This window comes from Chionomys nivalis, chromosome 14 (genome assembly GCF_950005125.1).
Source record: "Chionomys nivalis chromosome 14, mChiNiv1.1, whole genome shotgun sequence".
NCBI lineage: Eukaryota > Metazoa > Chordata > Mammalia > Rodentia > Cricetidae > Chionomys > Chionomys nivalis.
The window spans coordinates 61,769,001-61,794,563 of record NC_080099.1 but is presented as its reverse complement, the minus strand read 5'-3'; the positions used below and the strand labels follow the sequence as shown (position 1 = coordinate 61,794,563).

At 43.3% G+C, this 25,563-nt stretch overlaps 1 protein-coding gene across 1 annotated transcript; it reads left to right on the top strand.

Annotated features, from left to right (window-relative positions):
- The first annotated feature begins 3,961 nt into the window (after positions 1-3,961).
- LOC130886543 (sperm motility kinase X-like) lies at positions 3,962-14,696 on the top strand. The gene is made up of 3 exons (XM_057788454.1): positions 3,962-5,551; positions 12,752-12,825; positions 14,558-14,696. The coding sequence occupies exons 1-3, from the start codon at positions 3,962-3,964 to the stop codon at positions 14,694-14,696; spliced, it is 1,803 nt and encodes a 600-aa protein (XP_057644437.1).
- Positions 14,697-25,563: the final 10,867 nt, after the last annotated feature.

Here is a 25,563-nt window from a genome sequence, read left to right as displayed (position 1 = left end):
TGTCCTGGAACTAGCTCTTGTAGACCAGGCTGGTCTCGAACTCACAGAGATCCACCTGCCTCTGCGTCCCGACGGCTGGGACTAAAGGCGTGGGCCACCATCGCCCGGCTATTTGTCATCTTTATGTTAAAATTGTCCTCCTGGTCTTCAGTAAAGAACTGAGCTTGAGCATGAACATAGCCGTTTTCATGTGTTGTTGAACTTGCAGGAAGATTTCAAGTACTTTTAATAAGGATTTTCATGTCTAAATACACAGACTGGCTTATAATTTCTTTTTATTTTATATTTAGATTATTTTCTTCTAATTACTTATTTATCTACAAGTGTATTACAACATACTCTTATGAATGTCCAAAGAAAATTTCTGGATGTAAGTCAGGATATTATTGCAACATGTGGGATCAAGGGAGGAAAGCTCAAATCACCTGGTCTTGTGGTAGGCTCCTGTAGGCTGTGTAAGACATGTTGGAAAGGATCTCTTTCCTTCGTCCTCATTGAACACTTGGACAAATATTAGTGGTAATTCTTTTTGAAAGTCGGGTATCATCCATACATGAGAGCATTCATACCAGTCTGTTATTTTCGTGACATTTTATCATCGAAAGTCTTCTATGCAATGTATTTTGATCATTATCCCCTTTCCGATTTTCTCAAACAGCCTCCTATCTTCCCATACCACCTTTGGTTATGGTCTTACACTCTTTCTATTATAAAAAAGAGGAAAGAAATTTTTAATTAGGAATTAAGACCTGAAAAATGTCCACAGAAAAGGACAATGAGCACAAAAGTCTACCACATTTCTATTGAGTTGGTTTTTTGTTTGACAATGATTCCAATGCATGTACCCTACCAAGAGGAGTGATCGAGTTACCCAGTGAGAAACCATTGGAGAAAACTGTTTTTTCTTTGCCGTCAGGAAACAAATGCTGATGTTTTCCTGTTTGGGGGTGGAAGCCTGTTTCTATTTCCCAAAATAATGACAAAGCCCCCATCTGACTTGAACCTTTGTATGCTTGTGTGTATTGCTGCAGTCTCTTTCAGTTCCTGTGTTCATCAATTTCCTTGTTTTCTTGGAATCTTCTATTACATCTGGTTGTGAGAATCTTTCTGCCTCCTCTTCTAGCTACTGACTTCTGACTTCTCCCCTGAAAATTGAGGGAACGTTTTCACGAAGCTTTCCATCTGGGATTAAGTATTATGAAACCTCACACTCCCTCTACATTGCTGTAAGACTCAGGGTTAGATACAACTCTCACTAGAGACACGGCTTCACTGTTGCATACTGTTTGAGACATTGATCTCTTTGTGTAGCAATATGTCAACAAAAATCATTGTGTTCACTGTGCTGCTGTAGCAAAATCATAGTAGCGGGTTTTCCTGTAGCTTATGACCTATCCATTCAGTTTCTTGCCCATGTGAGCAGTGTCAGTAATGGTTTCCATATCCTGGAGGGGCCTTAAATCCAATCAAAAAATGACTGGTTACTGCCATTGTACTTATTCCAATATTGCATCAGTCCATTGGGCTAGTATGTCACTGTTGTCCGAGGGTTTGTAGCTGGATGATGTTGATGATTATCTTTTTCTTCAGTAGAATGCAGAATACATTTCTGTGTCATGAGTGTCAGTCCACAGGGATGAGTCTTCTAGCAGTGAAGCACCAGTCAACAACTTCATGTTGGCTAATACACATGAGTGTTGTATTCAGCAATAGTGCATAACAATAACGTTACATCATGGCAATAGTCTTGGCAGTAGAGGTGAGCATTGTGGTTTTCATGGGACCGATTTTCTGGTATGAAAAAGAATCTAATTATGTCAATGAACTCAAATGATTTTCTTGTGATTTTTTTCCAAGTATATTGAACTATCATGCTTATTACTAATATATGTAAGATTTTACATACTACCTTTTGATTTCTGAGAGGTTACACATGCTAAAAATGTTGTCATTTGCTCCCGTTTCACAATTCATGAGAGCATAGGTTTCAAAATACTTCCAAATGAAGGATCAGAGCACCAGGGTAGTCAGGGGCACCATGGATACCCAGCCTACAAAATCAATTAACTGGTACTCATAGTGGCTCAAAGACATGAGGGAGCCTGTGAGATAGGGATCTTACCTGGTTCCTGTGTTTATCTTATTTCCCATAATCTTGATGTTACTGTGGGATTCCTAACAGTGGAAAGGTAATCACTAACTTTTCAGCCTGCTGATGGGACCTTTTCCTCCTTCTTGTTTTTTAGTTCAGCCTTGATATGATAGTATGTGCACAGTTTTATAGAAGCATATTATGTTGTGTTTCATTGATGTCCCTAGGAGGCCTGCCCTTTCCTGGGGGGAGATGCAGGGAGGGTAAATTTGGGGGAAGAGGCGAGAGAGCATAGAGCAGGGGAGAGTATGAAAACTCAAGTCATGGTAGAACATGTAAGAGCAGAATAAAAACTTCACATTACTGTTTAAAAATAGAAAAAAAGTAGTACTAGGAAACTTGAGGAATTGGAATGAGAAATGTGGTGACATTATCAACTCCTAAGTAGCCTTTTGGTTAAATCTCTACATAGAGAATAGAGAAATCTTGGGACATTGGCTTCATTCTTATGTTATCAAAACATGACACTTGTTACACCTGCCCTCAAAGTAACATTGTCAGATCTTAAAAAAAGAGAAGAATATAATAATGTAAATTGAATGGTTATGTACAAAACCAGATGAGAAACTTAAAGATTCAAAACCAGTTGTAAATGTACAAATAATTTAAAACTTATGATTGATTTCATAAATATCTGAAAAAAATGTTTTATATTTGAGTTTGCATGAAAGCAAGTGACTAACACAGAATCATATTCCACATTTTTAAAGACAACTTTTCCTTATGGTGTTGACAAGAGTGATATCACTATATTAACCAACCTATCTCAGAGTAAAATATACAATTTGGGGACAGGAAAAACAGGTGAATTGGATGGTATAGTCTGCTAAAGGATTACATTAGAATCTAGTAATGTAAAATGTTTTTTTTTTTTTTTTTTTTTTTTTTTTTTTGGTTTTTTCGAGACAGGGTTTCTCTGTGGCTTTGGAGCCTGTCCTGGAACTAGCTCTCTAGACCAGGCTGGTCTCGAACTCACAGAGATCCGCCTGCCTCTGCCTCCCGAGTGCTGGGATTAAAGGCGTGCGCCACCACCGCCCGGCTGTAATTTCTTAGAATAGAAATGACATTCCTTTTCTTGAGCACAGGACAGCATCTGAAAATTGTGCATCATAATTCTATGTATTCTCTCTGATGTTTTTATTTCTGCAGGAATGCTGATTCTCCTTTGCTATCTGTACTATGTACTTATACTAAGAGTTTTTTCAAAGTTTTTGTGATTCCATGATTTCCATTGTTTGTTATTGAGAACTTAGCAGTGAAGAAATATTCAAAATTTCTCCAAAAGACAGATTCAAAAATGGTTCCATTCGCATAGAACTTTAAATTCATTTTACTTTCAGATATGTTTACAGGATAAATAGGATATAATCTCCATGCCAAAATAAAATGCCTTGTTAGTTGCCAAAAAAAAGTCTTACAAAGGATTTGTTACAAGTAGCCATATTTACTGTAACAAGACCAAAGCTTGACTATAGATTTAAACTGAAGTTTCTCCTCTTTGATCACTTTTGGTAAGGTTGTATCTGTTTTGCTTGTTTTTTTCAATAATCAAGCATTTATTATTGCAATGTTCCGTTTATTATTGCAATGTTCACGCTGGTCTATTTCCTTAGATTTACTTCTCTTCTTTGGTACATTTTCCAGGATTTCTTTACAGTTTGGCTTTTTCTTATTTTCCGTGACTCAGAAGTTCACCGTAAGGTGGTACGCATATGTCACAATTGTCCATGAAGAAACAGAAAGCTAAAAACTTTACCCCTTGATTTACTTCTCATTGTTTTTAATCTTATTTTCTCAGTTGGCGTTGGAATGGAAATTAACAAGAACCTTTCTAGTGAGAACAGTGAGGAGGAGACCATGCAGCTGGACCTGAATGCCAGCACCTATGAAGAAGAGATCATTACAGATCATTATGTCATACTCAATAACCTTGGCAAAGGGGCCTTTGCTGAGGTGAAGCTGGCTTGCCACCTCCTCACAAATATTAATGTCGCAGTTAAAATCCTTGCGAATGATCAGGAGAGTAATGGTAAAATTAGGAAAGAACTCAACATCATGAAAGAGCTGGACCACCCGTACATAATAAAGCTCTTCCACATCATCGACAGCAAAGACCACATCTATATGGTGTTGGAGTTTGCTGCTCATGGCGATCTAGTCACGCTCATTGAGGAGGGTGGCCCTCTTAAGCAGAAACAGGCCCAACACATCTTCTGCCAGATTGTGTGTGCAGTGCATTACTGCCACGATAATAACATCGCCCACAGGGACATCAAGCTAGATAACATCCTGCTTGATGGCAAGGGAAACATCAAACTGTGTGACTTTGGCCTGGCAGTCAGAGTAACCTCTGGGCAGATGTGCAAGGGATTCTGTGGCACAATTGAATATTGTGCTCCAGAGCTATTTGATGACACAGAGTATGATGCAAAGGCAGTTGACATCTGGAGCATGGCAGTGGTTTTGTATGTAATGTTGACAGGGAATTTCCCATTCAAAGCAAATACCTATACAGACATGAAGGAGAAGATGCTGAATCCCACGTACCACATTCCTTACACACTCTCTCAAAATCGTTTGCTTGTGCATCTCATTGTGCACTTGTTCACTGTGAACCCTGAGCAGAGGCCCACAATTTGTGACATTAGACACCACCAGTGGATCAGAGACAGGGAAGAATTTTGGAAACTCCCATCATCCTCAGAGACATTATGTAACAAACCAAATCCCAGCGTTGTGCTGGCCATGTGGCGTTTGGGCTACCACCCCATGGATATTAGTGATTGTCTACATGAGAAAAAATTCAATAACATCATGGCCACATACCTAATTTTAAACCATGAGTATACCCAGGACCACATTAAATCTGCCACTAAGCCTTTGCACGCCTGTGTCACTGTATCATCAACAGATGCTCTCAAGCCCCTTCTTCCTAAGAGGAGAATGAGTGAGCCTGCCCTTCATACCTTTGCCCTGCTGGCTGAACATCAGGGGCATGATGAGAAGTGTTCAAGCAAGCAGGGGAGGAGAAGCCTGAGCATGCCTGCAACCTTATGCTGCCTGCTGAAGGAGGACAACCCTCCCCACCCAGTACCCACGTGTGCTCCTGAGGTTACTCCTCTCCTGAGCAGAAGTTTGACAGTAGGTAGCATGGTTTGCAACAAGTGGTCCTCAAGATGCCAATTCTCTGAGTGCATTTCTTCTGCACAGTATTTGTCATGTGAGGCACCCCAGGGAGTGAGCACCCCAAAGAATAGCTTAGATTCTCAGAGTACACCCTCTGTAAGCAAGGACAGGGAGACACCTCAGAGTATGAGCACCATTGAAACCTTTGGAACTCATAGATCATCCCTTCAGGCAACATCCAAGAACAACTTAAATGGTGTCCTTCCCAAAGATGTAAGTCCAGCCTCTGCCAGCAGTCTGTCCAAAGGCTGGAAGAGGGTTAAGAAGAGAATTGGGAATGGTGTGAGATTTCTGTGCTGCTGTCTGCCACTCTCACGAAAAAGCCATGTTTCTCAGAAGGAAGAGGCACCACTGGAAGGAGAGAGCATTGCAGGTGCACACACACAGCTAAATGGGGTGCCCAAGATGCACGTCAGTGTGTATTAATCGATATATTTTCTAATGTCCTTTGCGACCATCAAGTAATAGTTAGGGTAGGTAAATTAGGAAATTTTATTTCAAAAGTAACTCTTCAAAGCACCACTACCACCACCACCTTTAACACGAATTGTTTAAGCTAAAGTAGACAGTAGTGATTGAGAAGTAGAGGCTGGAGAGGCAGCCAGAAGTAGTGTTGGATAAAGGAAGAAAGAATTATAGAACATCAAAGGCTTTGAGGGAAGAAAACTAAAAAGACCGGGAAAGAGTTTAAGAAGAGCCAACGGAAAACAGATGATCTAGAAGGATATAAGAGTCAAGACTCTGAAATACATATTTTAAAGTTCTTAAGACTGTGCCTTCCATATGTCATTATCATTTTACATATTGAGTCACTGTATAGGATGAGACATTCAGTTAGCAGTTTTCTTGGTGAGACTGAGATAACCAAAGTAGGAGCCATGATGGAAGTCCAGATAACAGAGTGTCCTGTACTCCAACAGAGATACAACACAGGAGATGGTAAGCCTTCATCTACCACTGGGTTCTCCACAGAAAACCATTGTTAACAGGAGGTATGTCCAATGGCTGGCCTTCAATAGCATTCTTCTCAAGAGTGCAGCCCTGTGCCACAATTCCCCCCAAAGATGCCCTTGAATTGGAAGCTCCATTGGGCTTGTCTTCTATGATTTACAACATCAATACTCATTCATCTGTCTTTCCCTTCAAGGTCATGTCCAAGGGAGATGTTTTTTCATACTGGACGGAGGTGAATTCCCTCCTCCATCTACTCCCCTCCCCTTTGATGTGTTTGCAGGCAGCCTGTATATACTTCCCTCTTTTCACGGGAGACACTCCAACTGCATGCTGGTTCAGTCCAGCTGTTGGTGAAGGGGCCCTTACTGTGGTATGCTTGTCAAAACCATATTTGTCTCCAAACAGGAAAGTGACAGCAAGCAGGATGGAAATGTGTACCACTATAGAAGAAATCCTGGAATGTTGCTCCAGTTTGCAAGGTGAATATTGCTTGATTTTCCTGGAGTACATAGAAACCATGACTTAGTCTGCAGTCTTGGAACCACTTTTTGGTTATATCCCACATCAGGGGTCAGAGCGTCAGACCTAGACAGAAACTTGTGACTATTGATTAGAAGTATTCTGCTAGGAGATCCTCTTTTGAAGGTTGCATTGGTGTTGTCATGGACATGCTCCATGCAGAATCAACCATGTAATTTAGAGAGGCCACTCAGAAGGGACTGAATGCCAGGGCTTATTGTGGGTCTCATGGTTGAAGGCAGCACTAAGAACACTGATTTTCATCCTGTTGAATTAGAGAGGTATCTGTGATGTGTTTTATTCTTCACATTGATTCTCAGAAGGATAAGCATGTGGCTGCCAATGTCAACCGTTTTCAACTCCAAGGAACGTGGTCATTAATCTCATGATGCAGAGGAACAAAGGTAAGAGGACACAAAATGGACTCATGGATTCAGAGTGATTGTGATATATATTGTGGCAAGTAGCTCATCTTTCCCATCTGCCCCTAGCTGTTATGGAGGAACAGTTTGTGTATAACGGGAGAACATCATCTTACCCCTGTATGGAAGAACAGTCACTACAACTGGCAAGATGCTTACTCTGTACTGGGTTGAAGAACCACGAGAACGAGAGTGCACACAGCCTTGCATGGAAAACCAGACTGGAGTGGCAAACCTTCTTCTTTATGTGGTCATACCTGCTCTACAACAGTGGGTGATTACTAAGGCAAATATCATTTGTGATATACTTTACTGAATGCAGTTCCTGGGAAAGGGAGACTTGGGTGCTGTACCCAGGTCAGTGAAATCCAGGAGATACAAGCAATGAGAATCATGGGCTCCAGACTACCAGGACAGACTCTACAAAGGCAAATCTCAGTATGAACAGTTGTGATGTTAATTTTGACATTTGTTATTGGACAAACGAGGACTTTCTCTGATACTGAAGCAAGTTGCTATCTTTATCCTTTGACCTGAAAGAACAGAAGTCATCTGAGTTTCAGACCCCCACATCCATCCCTTCCCTCATTTACCACCTCCCTTTTGGACGGAGCAAGGGCAGGTTCCATTATTACCAGCTACTTGTAGGAGGAACTCCACACACTTCATCCCAAAGTTGTCCACGGGTGTCCTTCCTCAGAGCACAAGGCTGAGTCCTTAGATGCTCTTCTGGACACAACATATTTGGTTGGCACAATGATTAAAGTACACCCACTGGCCTCTTGACATAGCCACGATGAGCAGGTTGGAACAGGTGGGTCATATGGAGTTCCCCAAGTCAACTACAGATGTCTAATAGATCACCATTTCCTATTATCTGCAGGTTCTTTGGGACATCATCTTTTGTGGAAGCTCATTTTCACCAAGTATGTATCCTGTCTAACGTAGACAAGAGGAAGTGAGATGAGGTGCAAGAAGCAGAGTGCCTATGTTTAGACATGTTGGTGGGAAATGCTTTTCCTCCTTTGTTTCCAGAGCCTGATTCCTGAAAGTTGCAGGGCTGCCATGTGAAATCATTCCCAGCCCTCTGATGCCCCAGATGAAACCCTAATGGCCTAAGGAAGGTCATCTTGGACAACAATGAGCATTATACCTGCCTCTTTAGTCCCCGAATTTCATAAAGTAAACCTGCCATTATCTGCCAAGACCACAGACCTTGTACCTATGAATGTGGAACTCTCAGCCAGTTTCCTCACTGATCTATAATATTCCATCTCTTACAGGTGCCTGGCCACATCCTGAATTGTGACCCAGAGGATTCATAACCTGAGGACTTGAATACTCAGCCCTGGTGTCAGTGATGAAAAAGGTCATCTCCGAGTTCGGGAAAGCTCAGAAGTTCTACACAGCTTCAGGAGGACATTCTGAGCAGGGCAGTAAGATGGCCCATGTGACAGCATCCAGCTTCAGAACCTGCTCCAATTGTCATCAAGATCTGAGGATAACAGAAGGATCCCCTAGGAAAGCCGTCCAATGGATGTTATCTTTAAATCTCCCACATACATTCATGTTGTGTGTTTTTGGATAGTGTAAAAATGTCACTTATGTCTCTCTTTCCTCAGAGATGACCCTGAAAAACTACCTGAGCAGAGAAAGAACATGCCACTACAGAGCCTGGAACATGAGAGTGAATGTGTGCATAGCCTCTAGACTGGAGTTCCTGAAAAGGCAGTGTCCTTGGACCTGCTCCCTCAGGCCACCAATCACATGACGATGGTACACTTGACTTCAGTTACTTATCCTGTTTCCTACTGGCATTGACTAGAGACAATACACAAACAACAAATACCACAGTACCAAAGTAGACTTCCTGCTGAATTTACACCAATTGGCAAATAGAACATTTATTTTCTCTGAGAGCAATCCAAAGGACTCTAAACTCTCAGAGACCCCTGGGTCTCTACTCTTTTCACTGTTGTTCAGCTGACAGTTCTTTCCTCATGCAGACTTGAAAAATGTCAGTCTGCTACCCAAGCACTAAACCTAACATCCAACTGGCTCTAATCCTAAAAGTGGGTCAGAGGACAGGACTGACTCCTCTAGACCCTGCAATTCTGGTTCCAGCCTTTCACACAAAGTCTCAGAGATCCCCAGAATTGAACATGGAAGAAACAGAGATGGAAACATGGATTCAAACACAAATCCCAGCAAGAGACCACCTACATCACATCAGCTGATTTTGTCAGGGACACCATTGGAAATCAAGGCAGAGAAAATGATCTGTCCACAAAAGTCTCCAAGTATGCAAGGGCAAAAAATAAGAAACCATTACAAATTCAGTTATTACAGTTGACCCCGATGCAAACACGACACAACACAGAAGATGAACTCTGGCCACACGAGTTTTAATGACATTAGCCAAGAAAATACAGACTGAGGGAGACTGTATCCCTCAGCGTTACTGCATGAAGATACGGTAAAGAAGCAGAATGAAGACTCTCCAAAGCTGGGGGCTCATTTCCCTCTCTGACAGTCAACTGTACTCTTGACTCTCAAACACCTCAGCCCAGAAGAAGAGGGATGCTGAGGATAGCACAGATGTTAGACTTGTTTGAGTTCATGAGTCTCCGTGTTGCTGCTGTTGCTCAGAGAGCCTATCGCTGCACACTCCCCAGCACTGCTCCACTCTCAATGCTAGATGTCAACCCATGCAGAACACACACTCTTGCTGCCCCACAATGAATACAAGGAATCAGTCTGTGCTGGAAACTCCACACATATCTCAAAACAGCTAGGTGCCAGACCTTGATGGACATCCATAGCCACAATCCACATATCCATTTAGATATCAGCCCTTACCTGACACTTTTGTTACCCGTACACTCATATATTTTCTACCATATACATTACTATGGCAGGCCAGGATGTCCCTTCCACCAACAACTCCCACACCAGTAGTAGTAAAGATCCTTCACAAATGTCCCCTCCCATCTGCTGTGCTAAACAGCATTACTAGTAATTGACACTGCTTGACATTGCCTGCCTGCCACCATCTCAATGCATTGGGTGGTATTAGAAACAGCCGGATACCACCCCTCGAACAGCCCTATGTAATCCCTTCCATATCAAGCCTTGCGGGAACCAAACCATGAAGCCCTAAACAAACTGTATATCAAATTCAACTAGAACACACTTCCACACCACCTACAAGTCACTTCTTAGTGCTACTAGACAGAAATTGCACCCCCTAATCACTTGGTCAGAGAGTGTGCTGCATTGTCCATGATCACTTCCAATGCATTGTGGATTACAGGGTAGTTTAGTTTGCAGCAGTGAATGCAGGGTGAATGGTTAGGAGTTGTTCAGGAACTGACATCAAGTGGCACATTCAGGACTCGGAATACAGAGAAGGCACATAAACGGGTTTGATATATAACAGTGTAGGAGATATAGACCAACAGGGCCTGACATCTAGAATTCATGTATATTCCATTCTCCTTTGCAAAATCCACATACAATTCTAGGTTTGTGTCAGCGGTAAGCTTCTGCTAACTGCACTACTACAATACTAATTTGTAAATCCCTCCTGCACACCACCATGCTTCCCAACACACACTGCTCAGTATGAGCACAGGGCGATCATTCCGCACACCTGACACCAGTCAGCATACAGCAAGATCAGGCCAAGCTTGTTATCAGAGTCTTTTGTTCCAAAATCCTCTTCTCTGTCTCTATCTCAGTCTTTCTCTCTCTGTCTCTGTGTCTCTGTCTCTCTCTGTCTCTCTGTCTCTGTCTCTCTGCCTCTCTCTCTATCTCTCTCTCCTGCTTGTGTTTGTCTAATTTGGATATTCAGGACTGGGGACCCAGCCAGCCTTTAATCTATTTGTCTGTGTGTGGATTTGGCTATAGGGGAGGCTATAACTAGCTGAATCTGCTATCTATCCCTGTATATAAGGCTTTGCCTATAGAGGAGAAAATGTCAGGAACTGACAGCATGTCCATCCACATTAGTGGTCTTACACGGATATTTTAATGTGTTAAGAGTCTCCTGTGCCAACAATCCTTATTGGATAAAGAACATACTACACACAGAAACACATAAAAAAGATGATATACTATCTGACAGTTTTTGCCTTTTTTGCTTCTAAAGGCAAAGCTTCACACATACATACATGGACACAGATCAGATTAAGTTAGTTATATCCTCTGCTACATCCAAATCCAAAACACACACAAAGAGATTCAGAACCTGCTGTGTTCCCAATTCTGAAGAGCCAAGTTGCAAACACAAATACATGATGATGGCAGGAGAGAAAGAGATTTGGGAGAAAAGAGGGGACAGGAGAGGAGAGAAGAGGTAAGAGGAGGGTAGGGTAGGAGAGGAGAGCAGAGTAGAGGGGAGGGGAGGAGAGGAGAGAGGAAAAGAATTAAAGAGAGGGGAGCAGAGGAGAGAGAAAGGGGAGAGAAAGGGGATGGGGGACAGGAGATAGGAGGGGGAGGACAGGAGAGGGGGGAGGGGACAGGAAGAGAAGAGAGGGGAGGAGGCAGAAGGTGTTATGGGAGAGAGGAGGAGAGAAGAGGGGAGGGGAGGGGGAAAGGGGAGGAGAAGGAAGGAAAGCAGAGGGGAAGAGAGAGGAGGAGGGAGAGGATGGAGGAGAGGAGAGGTGAAGGGAGGAGAGTGGAGTATAGGAGAGTAGAAGAGAAGAGAGGAGATGAGTGGAGAGTAGAGGGGAAGAGACTGGAGGAGCAGTGAGTGGAGGAGAGGAGAGGAGAGGAGAGGAGAGCAGAAGAGAGGAGATGGGAAGAAAAGGTATGAGAGGAGAGGGGACAAGAAGGGAGGAAATTAGAAGAGAAAGGAGGGGTGGGAGGAGAGGGGAGGTAAAAAGAAGAGAGGGAAGTAGAGGAGATAGGAGGGCAAGGAAGTAGAAGAGAGGGGTGGGGAGGAGAAAAGTGGTGTGTAGAATGGGGTGATGTGAATAGAGGAGAGGGAAGGAGAAGGATGGAGATGCCAGGAGAGGGGGAGAGGCAAGGGGAGGAAAGAGGGAGATGTGAGTGGAAAAGAGGGGCGGAGAGGGGAGGGGAGGAAATGGGGGAAGAGACTAGGAGAAAAGAGGGAAGAGGAAAGGAGAAGATGGTGGAGGAGAGGAGAGGGTATGTCCAATGGCTGGCCTTCAATAGCATTCTTCTCAAGAGTGCAGCCCTGTGCCACAATTCCCCCCAAAGATGCCCTTGAATTGGAAGCCCCAATGGGCTTGTCTTCTATGATTTACAACATCAATACTCATTCATCTGTCTTTCCCTTCAAGGTCATGTCCAAGGGAGATGTTTTTTCATACTGGACAGAGGTGAATCCCCTCCTCCTCCTGCTCCCCTCTCTTTTGATGTGTTTGCAGACAGCCTCTATCTACTTCCCTCTTTTCACGGGAGACACTCCAACTGCACGATGGTTCAGTCCAGCTGTTGGTGAAGGGGCCCTTACTGTGGAATGCTTGTCAGAACCATATTTGTCCCCTAACAGGAAGATGACAGCAAGCAGGAAAGAAATGTGTACCACTATAGAAGAAATCCTGGAATGTTGCTCCAGTTTGCAAGGTGAATATTGCTTGATTTTCCTGGAGTACATAGAAACCATGAGTTAGTCTGCAGTCTTGGAACTACTTTTTGGTTATATCCCACATCAGGGGTCAGAGGGTCAGACCTAGACAGAAACTTGTGACTGTAGAATAGAAGCATTCTGCTAGGATCCTCTTTTGAAGGTTGCATTGGTGTTGTCATGGACATGCTCCATGCAGAATCAACCATGTAATGAAGAGTGGCCACTCAGAAGGGACTGAATGCCAGGGCTTATCTGTGGTTTTCTTGGCTGAAGGCAGCACTGAGAACACTGATTTTCATCCTGTTGTATTAGAGAAGTATCTATGATGTGTTTTATTCTTGACATTGATCCACAGACGGATAACCATGAGGTTGCCAATGTCAACCGTTTTCAACTCCAAGGAACGTGGTCATTAATCTCATGATGCAGGGGAACAAAGGTAAGAGGACACAAAATGAAGTCATGGATTCAGAGTGATTGTGATATATATTGTGGCAAGTAGCTCATCTTTCCCATCTGCCCCTCGCTGTTATGAAGGAACAGTTTGTGTATAATGGGTGAACATCATCTTACCCCTGTATGGAAGAACAATCACTGCAACTGGCAAGATGCTTACTCTGTACTGGATTGAAGAACCAGGAGAATGGGAATTCACACAGCCTTGCAAGGAAAACCTGACTAGAGTGGCAGATCTCTTCTTTATGTGATCATACCTGCTCTACATCAGTGGTGATTACTAAGGCAAGTAACATTCGTGATATACTTTACTGAATGTAGTGCCTGTGAAAGGGAGACTTGGGTACTGTAGGCAGGTCAGTGAAACCCAGGAGATTCAACCTATGAGAATCATTGGGTCCAGACTTACCAGACAGACTCTGCAAAGGCAAATCTTAGTATGAACAGTTGTGATGTTAATTTTGACATTTGCCTTTGGAATAATGAGGACTTTCCCTGATACTAAAGCAAGTTTATCCTTTTACCTGAGAGAACAGAAGTAATCTGAGTTTCAGACCCCCACATCCATCCCTTCCATCCTTTACCACCTCCCTTTTGGACGGAGCAAGGGCAGGATCCATTATTACCAGCTACTTGTAGGAGGAACTTCACACACTTCATCCTAAAGCTGTCCACAGGTGTCCTCCTCACAGAGCACAAAGCAGAGTCCTTAAATGCTCTCCTGGACATAACATATTTGTTGACACAATGATTAAAGTACACCCACTGGCCTCTTGACACAGCCACGATGAGCAGGTTGGAACAGGTGGGTCATATGGAGTTCCCAAAGTTAATTCTAGATGTCTTATTGATCACCCTTTCCTATTATCTGCAGGCTCTTTGGGACATCATCTTTTGTGGAAGCTCATTTTCACCAAGTATGTATCCTGTCTAATGTAGACAAGAAGAAGTGAGATGAGGTGCAGGAAGCAGAGTGCCTATGTTTAGACATGTTGGTGGGAAATGCTTTTCCTCCTTTGTTCCCAGAGCCTGATTCCTGAAAGGTGCAGGGCTGCCATGAGAAATCATTCCCAGCCCTCTGATGCCCCAGATGAACCCTAATGGCCTAGGGAAGGTCACCTTGAATGACAATGAGCATTATACCTGCCTCTTTAGTCCCCGAATTTCATAAAGTAAACCTGCCATTATCTGCCAAGACCACAGACCTTGTACCTATGGATTGGAAGTCTCAGCCAGTTTCCTCACTGATCTACAGTGTTCCTTTTCTTGTAGGTGCCTGGCCCAGAGGATTCCTAACCTAAGAACTTGCAAACTCAGCCCTGGTGTCAGTGGTGAAAAAGGTCATCTCCGATTTCGGGAAAGCTCAGAAGATCTACACAGCTTCCGGAGGACATTCTGTGCAGGGCAGTGAGATGGCTCATGTGACAGCATCCAGCTTCAGAACCTGCTCCAATTGTCATCAAGATCTGAGGATAACAGAAGGATCCCCTAGGAAAGCCGTCCAATGTATGTTATCTTTAAATCTGCAGCATACATTCATTGTGTTTTTTTCAATAGTGTAAAAATGTCACCTATGTCACTCTTTCCTCAGAGATGACCCTGAAAAACTACCTGAGCAGAGAAAGAACGTGCCACTACAGAGATTTGGGACACAAGAGTGAATGTGTGCATAGCCTCTAGACTGGAGTTCCCTAAAAGGGCAGTGTCTTTGGACCTTCTCTCTCAGACCACCAATCACATGATGATGTGCACTTGACTTCAATCACTAATAATGTTTACTACTAGCATTTTTAGGGACAATACACAAACAACAAATACCAAAGTACCAAAGTAGACTTCCTGCTGAATTTACACCAATTGGCAAATAGAACATTTATTTTCTCTGAGAGCAATCCAAAGGACTCTAAACTCTCAGAGACCCCTGGGTCTCTACTCTTTTCACTGTTGTTCAGCTGACAGTTCTTTCCTCATGCAGACTTGAAAAATGTCAATCTGCTACCCAAGCACTAAACCTAACATCCAACTGGCTCTAATCCTAAAAGTGATGGCAGAGGACAGGAGCGATTCATCCAGACCCTGCACTTCTGGTTCCAGCTCTTTACACAAAGTCTCAGAGACCTCCAGAAGTGAACAGGAAAGAAACAGAGATGGAAACATGGATTCAAACACAAATCCCAACAAGCGACTCACCTACATCACATCAGCTGATTTTGTCAGGACACCTTTGGAAATCAAGGCAGAAAAAATACCTGTTCTGCGACAAATGGTGGGTCAGTGCTATGCAGCAGGAAGGAGTGTCCAGACTGACCACCAGATGTATTCCTCTCATCACTCTTAAACCCATGCAACCCTCAACGTTACTGCGTGAAGATATGGTAAAGAAGCAGAATGAAGACTCTCCAAAGCTGGGGCCTCATTTCCTCTTCTGACATTCAACTATACTTTTGACTCTCAAACACGTCAGTCCAGAAGAGGGATGCTGAGCATAGCACAGATGTAAGCCTTGCTTGAGCTTAAGTCTCTATGCTGCTGCTAGAGGCCAGAGAGCCTAACGCTGCACACTCCCCAGCACTGCTCCACTCTCAATGCTAGATGTCAACCCATGCAGACCACACCACCCTTGCTGCCTCACAATGAATACATGGAGCCAGATTGTGCTGACACCCCACATATATCCCAAAACATCTAGCTGTCAGACACTGATGGACATCCACAGCCACAATCCACATATCAATTTAGATATCAGCCCTTACCTGACACTTTTCTCACCTGTACACTCATATATTGTCATACATATACATTACTATGGCACTCCAGCATGTTCCTTCCCCCAACAACTCCCACACCAATAGTAGTAAAGATCCTTCACACATGTCCCCTCCCATCTGCTGTGCTAAACAACATTGCTAGTAATTGACACTGCTTGACATTGCCTGCCTGCCACCATCTCAATGCAGAGGGTGGTATTAGAAACAGCTGGATACCACCCCTCGATCAGCCCTATGTAATCCCTTCCATATCAGGCCTTGTGGAAACCATACCATGAAGCCACAAACATACTGTATATTGAATTAAACTAGAACACTCTTCCACACCACCTACAAGCCACTTCTTAGTGCTACTAGGCAGAAACTGTGCCCCCTGATCATTTGGTCAGAGAGTGTGCTTCATAGTCCATGATCACTTCCAATGCATTGTGGATTACAGGGTAGTTTAGTTTGCAGCAGTGAATGCGGGGTGAATGGTTAGGAGTTGTTCAGGGACTGACATCAGGTGGCACATTCAGGACTCGGAATACAGAGAAGGCACATAAACAGGCTTGATATATAACAGTGTTTGTAGGAGATATAGACCAACAGGGCCTGTAACCTAGAAATTCATGTGTATTCCATTCACCCTTGCAAAATCCACATACAATTCTAGGTTTGTGTCAGCAATTAGCTTCTGCTAACTGCAATACTACATATACTACTTTGTAAATCCCTGCTGCACACCACCATGCTTCCCAACACACACTGCTCAGTATGAGCCCAAGGGGATCATTCCCCACACCTGACACCAGTCAGCATACAGCAAGATCACGCCAAGATGTGTCTCTCTTGTTATCGGGATCTTTTGTTCCTAAATCCTCTTCTCTGTCTTTTCTTTCTGTCTCTATCTCTGCCTTTGTCTCTGTCTGTCTCTGTCTCTGTCTGTCTGTCTCTCTCTGTCTCTCTCTGTGTCTCTCTGTCTCTGTCTCTCTCTCTCTCTGTCTCTCTCCCCTGCTTGTGTTTGTCTGTCTAATTTGCATATTTAGGACTGGGCACCCAGCCAGCCCTTAATCTATTTGTCTGTGTGTGGATTTGGCTATAGGGGAGGCTATAACTAGCTGAATCTGCTATCTATCCATGTATATAAGGCTTTTCCTATGGAGGGGAAAATGGCAGGAACTGACAGCATGTCCATCCACATCACTGTACTTACACGGACATTTTAATGTGTTAACATTCTCCTGTGCCAACATTCCTTATTAGATAAAGAACATACTACACACAGAAACACATACAAAAGATGATATGCTATTTGACAGTTCCTGCTTTTTTTGCTTCTAAAGGCAAAGCTTCACACACACATCCATGGACACAGATCATTTTAAGTTAGTTATATCCTCTGCTACATCCAAATCCAACACACACACACAAAGAGATTAAGGACTTGCTGTGATCCCAGTTTCTGAAGAGCCAAGTTACACACACAAACTCATGTTGGTGGGAGACCAAAAGAGAGGTGGGAGAGGAGAGGTGTGAGGGGAGTGGAGGGGAGAGGAGAAGGGAGAGGAGAGAAGAGGAAGAGGAGGGTAGGGTAGGAGAAGAGAGCAGAGTAGAGGGGAGGGGAGGAGAGGAGAGAGGAAAAGAGTTAATGAGAGGGGAGCAGAGGAGAGGGAAGGAGAAGAGAGGAGAGGAGAGGACAGCAGGAGAGAGGAAAAGGGAAGAAAAGGTATGAGAGGAGAGGGGACAAGAAGGGAGGAAATTAGAAGACAAAGGAGGAATGGGAGGAGAGGGGAGGTAAAAAGAAGAGAGGGAAGTAGAGGAGATTGAAGGGCAAGGGAGTAGAAGAGAGGAATGGGGAGGAGAAAAGTGGTGTGTAGAATGGGGTGATGTGAATAGAGGAGAGGGAAGGAGAAGGATGGAGATGCCAGGAGATGGGAGAGGAGGAGAGGTTAGGGGAGGAAAGGGGGAGATGTGAGTGGAAAAGAGGGGTGGAGAAGGGAGGGGAGGAAATGGGGGAAGAGAAGAGGAGAAAAGAGGGAGGGGAGAGGAAAGGAGAGGATGGTGGAGGAGAGGAGAGGGAAGGAAAGTGTTTGAGAGGAGAGGGGAGTGGAGTGGAGGATAGGAGTGGAGAGGGAAGGGAGGAAAGGAGAGGGGAGGAAAAAAGGAAAGGAGAGTGTAGGGGAGAAGAGAAGAGAGGAGGGGAGCAGAGGAGAGGGGAGTAGAATAGGGTAGGGAAGAGGGGAGGAGTAGGACAGAGAGGAGAGGAGAACAGAGGAGAGGAGAGGAGAGGAGAGGAGAGGAGAGGAGAGGAGCGGAGAGAGGAGGAGAGGAGAGGAGAGGAGAGGAGAGGGGAAGAAAGAGAGGGAAGGGGAGCGTAGGAAAAAAGAAGAGAGGATGGGAGCAGAAGGGAGGAAAGAAATAGGGAGGAGAGGGAAGAAGAAGAAAGGGGAGGAGAGTGGAGGGAAGGAGAGGAGAAGAGAGGAGAGGGTTGATGGGGAAGAGGAGAGGGGAGGGAAGGAGAAGAGAGGGGAAGGGAGGAGAGAGAAGATAGGGCACTAGGAAAGAGGAGAGAAGAGGGAGGAGTAGGTGGAGATATGAATGGATGAGAAGAGAGGGGATGAGAGGAGAGGGTTGGTAGAGAAGAGGAAAGGAGAGATGAGGAGAAGAGAGGAGAGGAGAGAATATGGGAGGAGAGGAGAGTACGGGAGAGGAGAAGAGAAGAGGAAAGGAAAGTGGAGGGGAGGAAAGCATAGCGGAAGGGAGGGGAGGAGAGGAGGGAAACAAAAGAAACTTGGAACAAGAGAAACTGATCTTGGTGTCAGGTCCCATAGGTATTCCCTTACCCATATCTGCCCTCCAGACACAGGATCTGCCCTCCAGATCCTGATGCCAGGTTCTGCTACATTTACCATTTCCTTCAACTAAAGTCTTCCACACAGGGCTACGTGTCATGCTGTGCAAGATCTGCCGACTGGCATGTCCACCACCACCCAATACCTGATTTGGAACAAGGTACTTCCAGAGTTCCCTACTCTATAGACACTAACACAGTAGATACATGGGTTGTGATATGTAAGTGAGGTATTACCTACCTAACAATGAAAGCACACATCAACAGAGTACATGCATCGTAGACATCATAGACACATACAAACACACACAACACATACACACTTGCATGCATACTGACACACACGCATGCATGAAAACACCAGTACATAACAGATACTTCATGTTATCTCCTCACAGAAAAATCTTGCATACACATCAATTTTACATAGTTTAGAATGTGCCCTATCTCTCCTCTCCCTCTGTCTCTGTCTCTGTCTCTGTTTCTCTCTCTCTCTCTCTCTCACACACACACACACACACACACACATACACAAAGACACTAGCATGCATGCATTCAAATACACATACATGAATACACTAGTCACTAGTTCCTATCAAGTACTTCATGATATCTCCTCACAAGAAATCTTACATACACACAAATCTTACACAAATTGGTAAGTGGCTATTTCCTGAAAATATTTCCTGCTCTACACTGAAAGTCAGCTATGGTTGAATATTAGTGCCTGATAAGTACTCTCAATAAAAAAACCAAACTGAGGATTAAAGTTGAGAGAATAAACACAGGGCTAGATGTCATGGCCTCTTTGTTTCTCCCTGCCATACATCCAAAGCTTCACATATAGGAACTCAATCTCTCTCTCTCTGTCTCTCTCTATCTGTCTCTGTCTCTGTCTCTTTCTCTCTCTCTCTCTCTCTCTCTCTGTCTCTGTCTCTGTCTCTGTCTCTCTCTCTCGCTGTCTCTGTCTCTGTCTCTCTCTCTCTCTCTCTCTCTCTCTCTCTCTCTCTCTCTCTCTCTCCCCTGCATGTGTTTGTGTGGATAATTTGGATATTCAGGATTAGGGACCCAGCCAGCCCTTAATCTATTTGTCTTTGTGTGGATTTGGCTATAGGAGAGGCTATAACTAGCTTAATCTGCTATCTATCCATGTATATAAGGCTTTGTCTATGGAGGGGAAACGGCAGGAACTGAAAGCATGTCCGTCCACATCACTGGACTTACATGGACAGTTTAATGTGTTAAGATTCTCCTGTGCCAACATTCTTTACTAGGTAAAAGAACATACTACACACAAACACAGAGAAACACATACAAACATGATATGCTATTTGACAGTTCCTGCCTTTTTTGCCTCTAAAAGCAAAGCTTCACATACACATCCATGGATACAGATCAGATTAAGTTAGTTACATCCTCTGCTATATCCAAATCCAACACATACACAAAAAGATTCAGGACCTGCTGTGTTCCCAATTCTAAAAAGCCAAGTTACACACAGGAACAATTGTTGGTGGGAGAGAAAAAGAGGGGTGGGAGAGGAGAGGGGAGGGGAGAGCAGGAGAGGAGAGGGGAGAGTTTGGGAGAGGAGGGTAGGGAAGGAGAGGAGAGGGGAAGAGAAGGTAAGAGAGAAGAGAGGAGAGGAAAAGAGAGAAAGGTGAGTGGAGAAGAGGAGAGGGGAGGGAAAGAGAGGAAAGAAGAGGGGAGTGGAGGAGAAGAGGTAAGGGGAGGAGTGGAGAGAAGTGGGGAGTAGAATGTGGGAGATGTAGTGTGGGTGAGGGGAGGAGAGAAGCAGGTAGTAGAGGATAGGGCAGATGGAGAAGAAAGGAGGGGGGGAGAGGGGAAGAAATGGGTGGGGTGAGGAGGGGGGAGTAGAGGAGAGGGGAAGGGGGAGATGTGAGTGGAGGAGTGGGTTGGAGTGGGCAGGGGAGGGGAGGAGAGGAAGGAAACAAAAGAACCTTGGACAAAAGAAAGAGTCAGGCCCTGTAGGTGAGCCCTCACCCACAGTCAAGTCCCCCCAGACACACGCCAGATCCTGATGCCAGGTTCTGCTACATTTACCATTTCCTTATCTAAAGTCTTCCACAAAGAACTAAGAGTCATGCCATGCAAGATCTGCCAAATGGTATGTGCAACATCACTCAATACATGATTTGGAACAAGCTACTTCTCAGACTCCCCTATTCTATAGCCACTGACAGAGTAGACACGTGGATGGTGATAGGTAATATGCATTATATCCTAAGTAACAATAAAGCACACATCAACACAGTACATGCACTACAGACACGCACATGCGTGCACACACAGACACTTGCATGCATGCTCACACACACACATGCATGAAAACACCAGTACATATCAGATTCTTCATGTTATCCCCTGTCAGAGAAATCTTGCATACACATCAATCTTACATAATTTAGAATGTGTTTTCAATCAATCTCTCTCTCTCTCTCTCTCTCTCTCTCTCTCTCTCTCTTTCTCACTTTCTCTCGTGCGCTCCCGCTCGCTTTCGCTCTCTCTCTCTCACACACACAAACACACACACACATACAAAAACACAGACACTTGAATGCATACAAATACGCATACATGAATACACCAGTTCCTATCAAGTACTTCATGTTATCCCCTCGCAGAGAAATCTTACATACACACAAATCTTACATAAATTGGTAAGTGGCTACTCCTTCTATGTATTCCCTGCCCTACACTGAAAGTCAGCTATGGCAGAATATCATTTCCTGATAATTACTCTCAAAAATAAAACCAAACTGAGGGTTAAAGCTGAGAAAATAAACACAGGGCTAGATGTCATGACCTCTTTGTTTCTCCCTGCCATTCACCCAAAGCCCCATATAAAAAACTCAATCTCTCAATCTCTCTCTCTCTCTCTCTCTCTCTCTCTCTCTCACACACACACACACACACACACACACACACACAGACATGCACTCCTCCTGTGAGGTACCACTTCTCATAAACACAAATCACACACATAACCTGGAATCAAGACCCGCTAGGTTTTCCCTGCCTGTCTTACATAGAAGTGTTACACACGTCAGTTCTCTGATCATGTTAGGTACCCATTTCCTATAGTGAAAGTTCAACATATACATACAAGTCTTCGTATCTGGTCCTAGGACATAACTCTTCCCTACAACCAAAGTTACACATGATCACAACTAGGTGTGCCATCCTGCTTCATAGGCAAAGTGATGCACTTACCATATGGAGATGTGTTCAGGTCCAGCTAATGTCAGGATTTCTACAATACAATCCACATACATGAGCACAAACACACACACACACAGAGCATGCACATATGACATGGTATCTGAGAGCCCTCCCATACAGCAGCACACTAGAGATACATACATATAAACACAGACACTCACACACTTATAGACACAGCACACATACACACAAGCAAATGGATACGTGTCAGGGTATAATAGGTATCCCCTTCCTCACAGCTGAAGGCCCACTCTCCAGCCTATGTTTCCAGTTCTGCTGGCTGCCCTTATATTATACAGATCATAGACACTGGATGAGGTCTCAGGTCATGATAGTTTCTCCCTTCCCTTATCTAGGCCTCAATGTACCAACATGGGTACTTGATCAGTAGTGCTCAGTACCCCAAACCCAGTGACAAAATTCTTAGTACATCACACACACACACACACACACACATATACACACATACCACAAGTCTAGGCTTTATAGGCAAAACATCACAAATATCTGCATGTCTATGTGTCTGGCTCTTCATATCGTAAAACTGTCCAAAATGTGGCTACTTGTATGCTCTACTGGGTTTAAACTCACCCACAACTCCTACCTCAGCCCACAGCTTGATGTGAATTTCTATATGTATTCTCCACTCTAACCAAGTCCCATCAAGATGCTGGTCTTTCTTGTGTTCCATCTCCTGTAGCCACAGCCTCTTACACAAACATGGCTGTGTTATCAACTACCACATATGTCCTCCCACACATCCAAAGCCCTACAAATACGTACATAATTTGGTTTCAGCTCCTACTAAATATTCCACCACTATATCAAAATCTTACTTTCACATATACATCAAATTATCCACTCACCCCAGGTAGCCCTGTCTCTTCCTCCATGTTTTATACTTGCATCTGAAGAATTGAAGCTAAGAAGAGTATTTGTAAAGAACTTTCAACATTTGTCTCTCTGGATGTGGACTCACTCACCCAATATAATCTATTGCTATTCCATGCATTTCCTAGTAAGATAGCTCACTAACTAAAACATTAGCATGCTGAGCATCTGAAAGGAGGCTTGTGACTTTGCAGTTGGTGACCAGTCACAGGACTCATTTTCTTGTTGGATCATAGGGGAAATCCCAACCCACTGTGGATGGCATCACCCTTTCAAGTTGGTCTGATGTAGTATAAGTCAACTGAGTAAGACGGTAGCCATATTTGTCTATGTTTTCTGCCTCAGCACGTGCTTGACTTCCTGCTCCAACTTCCCTAAGTGACTCACGTTGATCAGAACATGTAAGCCAAATAAATTCTTTCTTCCCCACATTGTTTCTGTCATCATATCTATCAGCAACAGAAAACGTAATAGGTCAATATCCCAAGAATATCTTCAATATTAGGACCTTATTGATGTCACCTCCTAAGTGCTGGAATAAAGGTATGTACTACAACACTAACGATGTGAATAGAATTTCAAAATGCCATAGATGTGATGGAGAAAGTAAATCAGTCTCTAAACAAATAGAATTCAAGAATCAGAATATTATTAAGGAAACTGATCAGAGAAAGTATTTGCAACAAGATGGACATGAGAGACTTTGGAGAAGGAGTATAGAAAACACGAAATATAAAGCTTGAAAACATAGTGGCCTAGGGGAGGAATTTGACTTTATTTTTCATAGATGAAGAAGACAGATTTTCTCTCTGCCATCAAGGCTAGGTGTCAATCCCTACGTAGAGAGGGGAAAACAGTCTCCTCCAGGGACAAGCTCTGACATATTTCATGCAGTTCCTAAGCACATAGATGAATAAAACAAAGCTAAATGGACTCAATAATTTAGAAATAAATGTGTTTATATATGCGCACAAATCCATACATATACCTGCAATGAACTCATGTAAGAATTCATATTTTAGGGAAGGATACATGGGATAACATGAGGCACAAGAAGGAAAGGAAGTGGCAGCAGTGATTTAGATGAAGTCTCTATGAAGTCTTCTCAAAAAACACATAAAATATAACATCTTAAAAGAACTGGTGGCAGATTCTGCAGGAATACTTATGACATAGGAAAACTACATCCAATAACTTGAGGAATTTCTTTAAGAGATTGACAGTGTTTCCAAAAGTTTGAGAAAATACATGAATGGAATAAATTCTAGAACTTGATACAATGGAGATACAAAGATTTTTTAATTAAGATGACCCATCACAAAAGCAGTGTAATGAATGAGGAAAGAGTAAATAAAATGGTGGTTTTAAGAGGTTATATTATTAATTGTTTTAATTTTATGCTATTGACAAACAGTGTTGGTATAATAGGCCATGGCAAGCTGATGATGTACTTTTCGATTTCACAAAGTAAAGGCTTTTACATAGACCTATGTACTGACATTCAAGAAGAGACGGGACTCTCAGGGAAACATCAGCACACATTCAAGTGGAGGATGCTGGAATTTTAAGTGAGCCTTGCTTTTAATTTCAGAAACATAGTTCTTTAAAGGTAGGAATCTTTGGACCCTATTTATGGTCAATTTTTGGGAGATCACAAGGCAACAGTGCACAGATATTGCCTGATGACCCTTTCATTAATGACATAGTAGAAACAGATTAAACACAAATCCCACCTTCATAAACCAAGTATATTACAGGATTGAAAGGAGACCCTGGAAGGGAAGAAGTGTGGCTGTGATATGGCCTAGTTGAAATATCCCTGCCAAATGGAACAAAGAAGCAAAGACTTCTGCAGTAACCCTTCTCTCACAGGACCCCACATGAGGTCGAAGTGAGTGACAAACCATTGTAGAGCAGACACAAGTCACCTGAGATACCCTAAACAATGAGGTCATTCAGGTTGCTGAGCCAATCTGATTCATTAGTTCTGTACATGTGACCTATCAGGCCTTGGATCAGGATGCACAGTACAAGTTAGGTGTCTAAATGACAATTGGTGTCAGTCCTGTGACCTAAAGGTTCGTTTTATACTGTATTCCTTCCATATGGTTTATTTGTCAACTTTCATGTTAGAATTGTTCTTCTCTTCTTCAGTAAAAAACTGAGCTTTTTCATGAATACGGCCTTCTTTATGTGTTGTTGAACTTGCTGGACAATTTCAAATACTTTCAATATGGATTGTCATGCCTATGTCCATAAACATCTGGTTCATAATTTCTGTTTATTTTACATTTAGGGTTGTCTTGTTCTATTAATTTATTTTGCTATGTATGTATTTGTCTGTCTGTGTCACAAACACAAATATGAAAGTCAGAGGAAAAGATAAGTTTCCTTATCGTTAGAAGTCAGTGCTGTTTTTCAAAGATTTGGGATCAAGGGAGAAGCTCAAGTCATCATGTTGGGTGGCAGGTCCTTGAGGCTTTGTAGAACATGTTGGACACTCTCTCTTCCCTTTTCCCTTATTGAGTAGTTGGACAAATATTAGT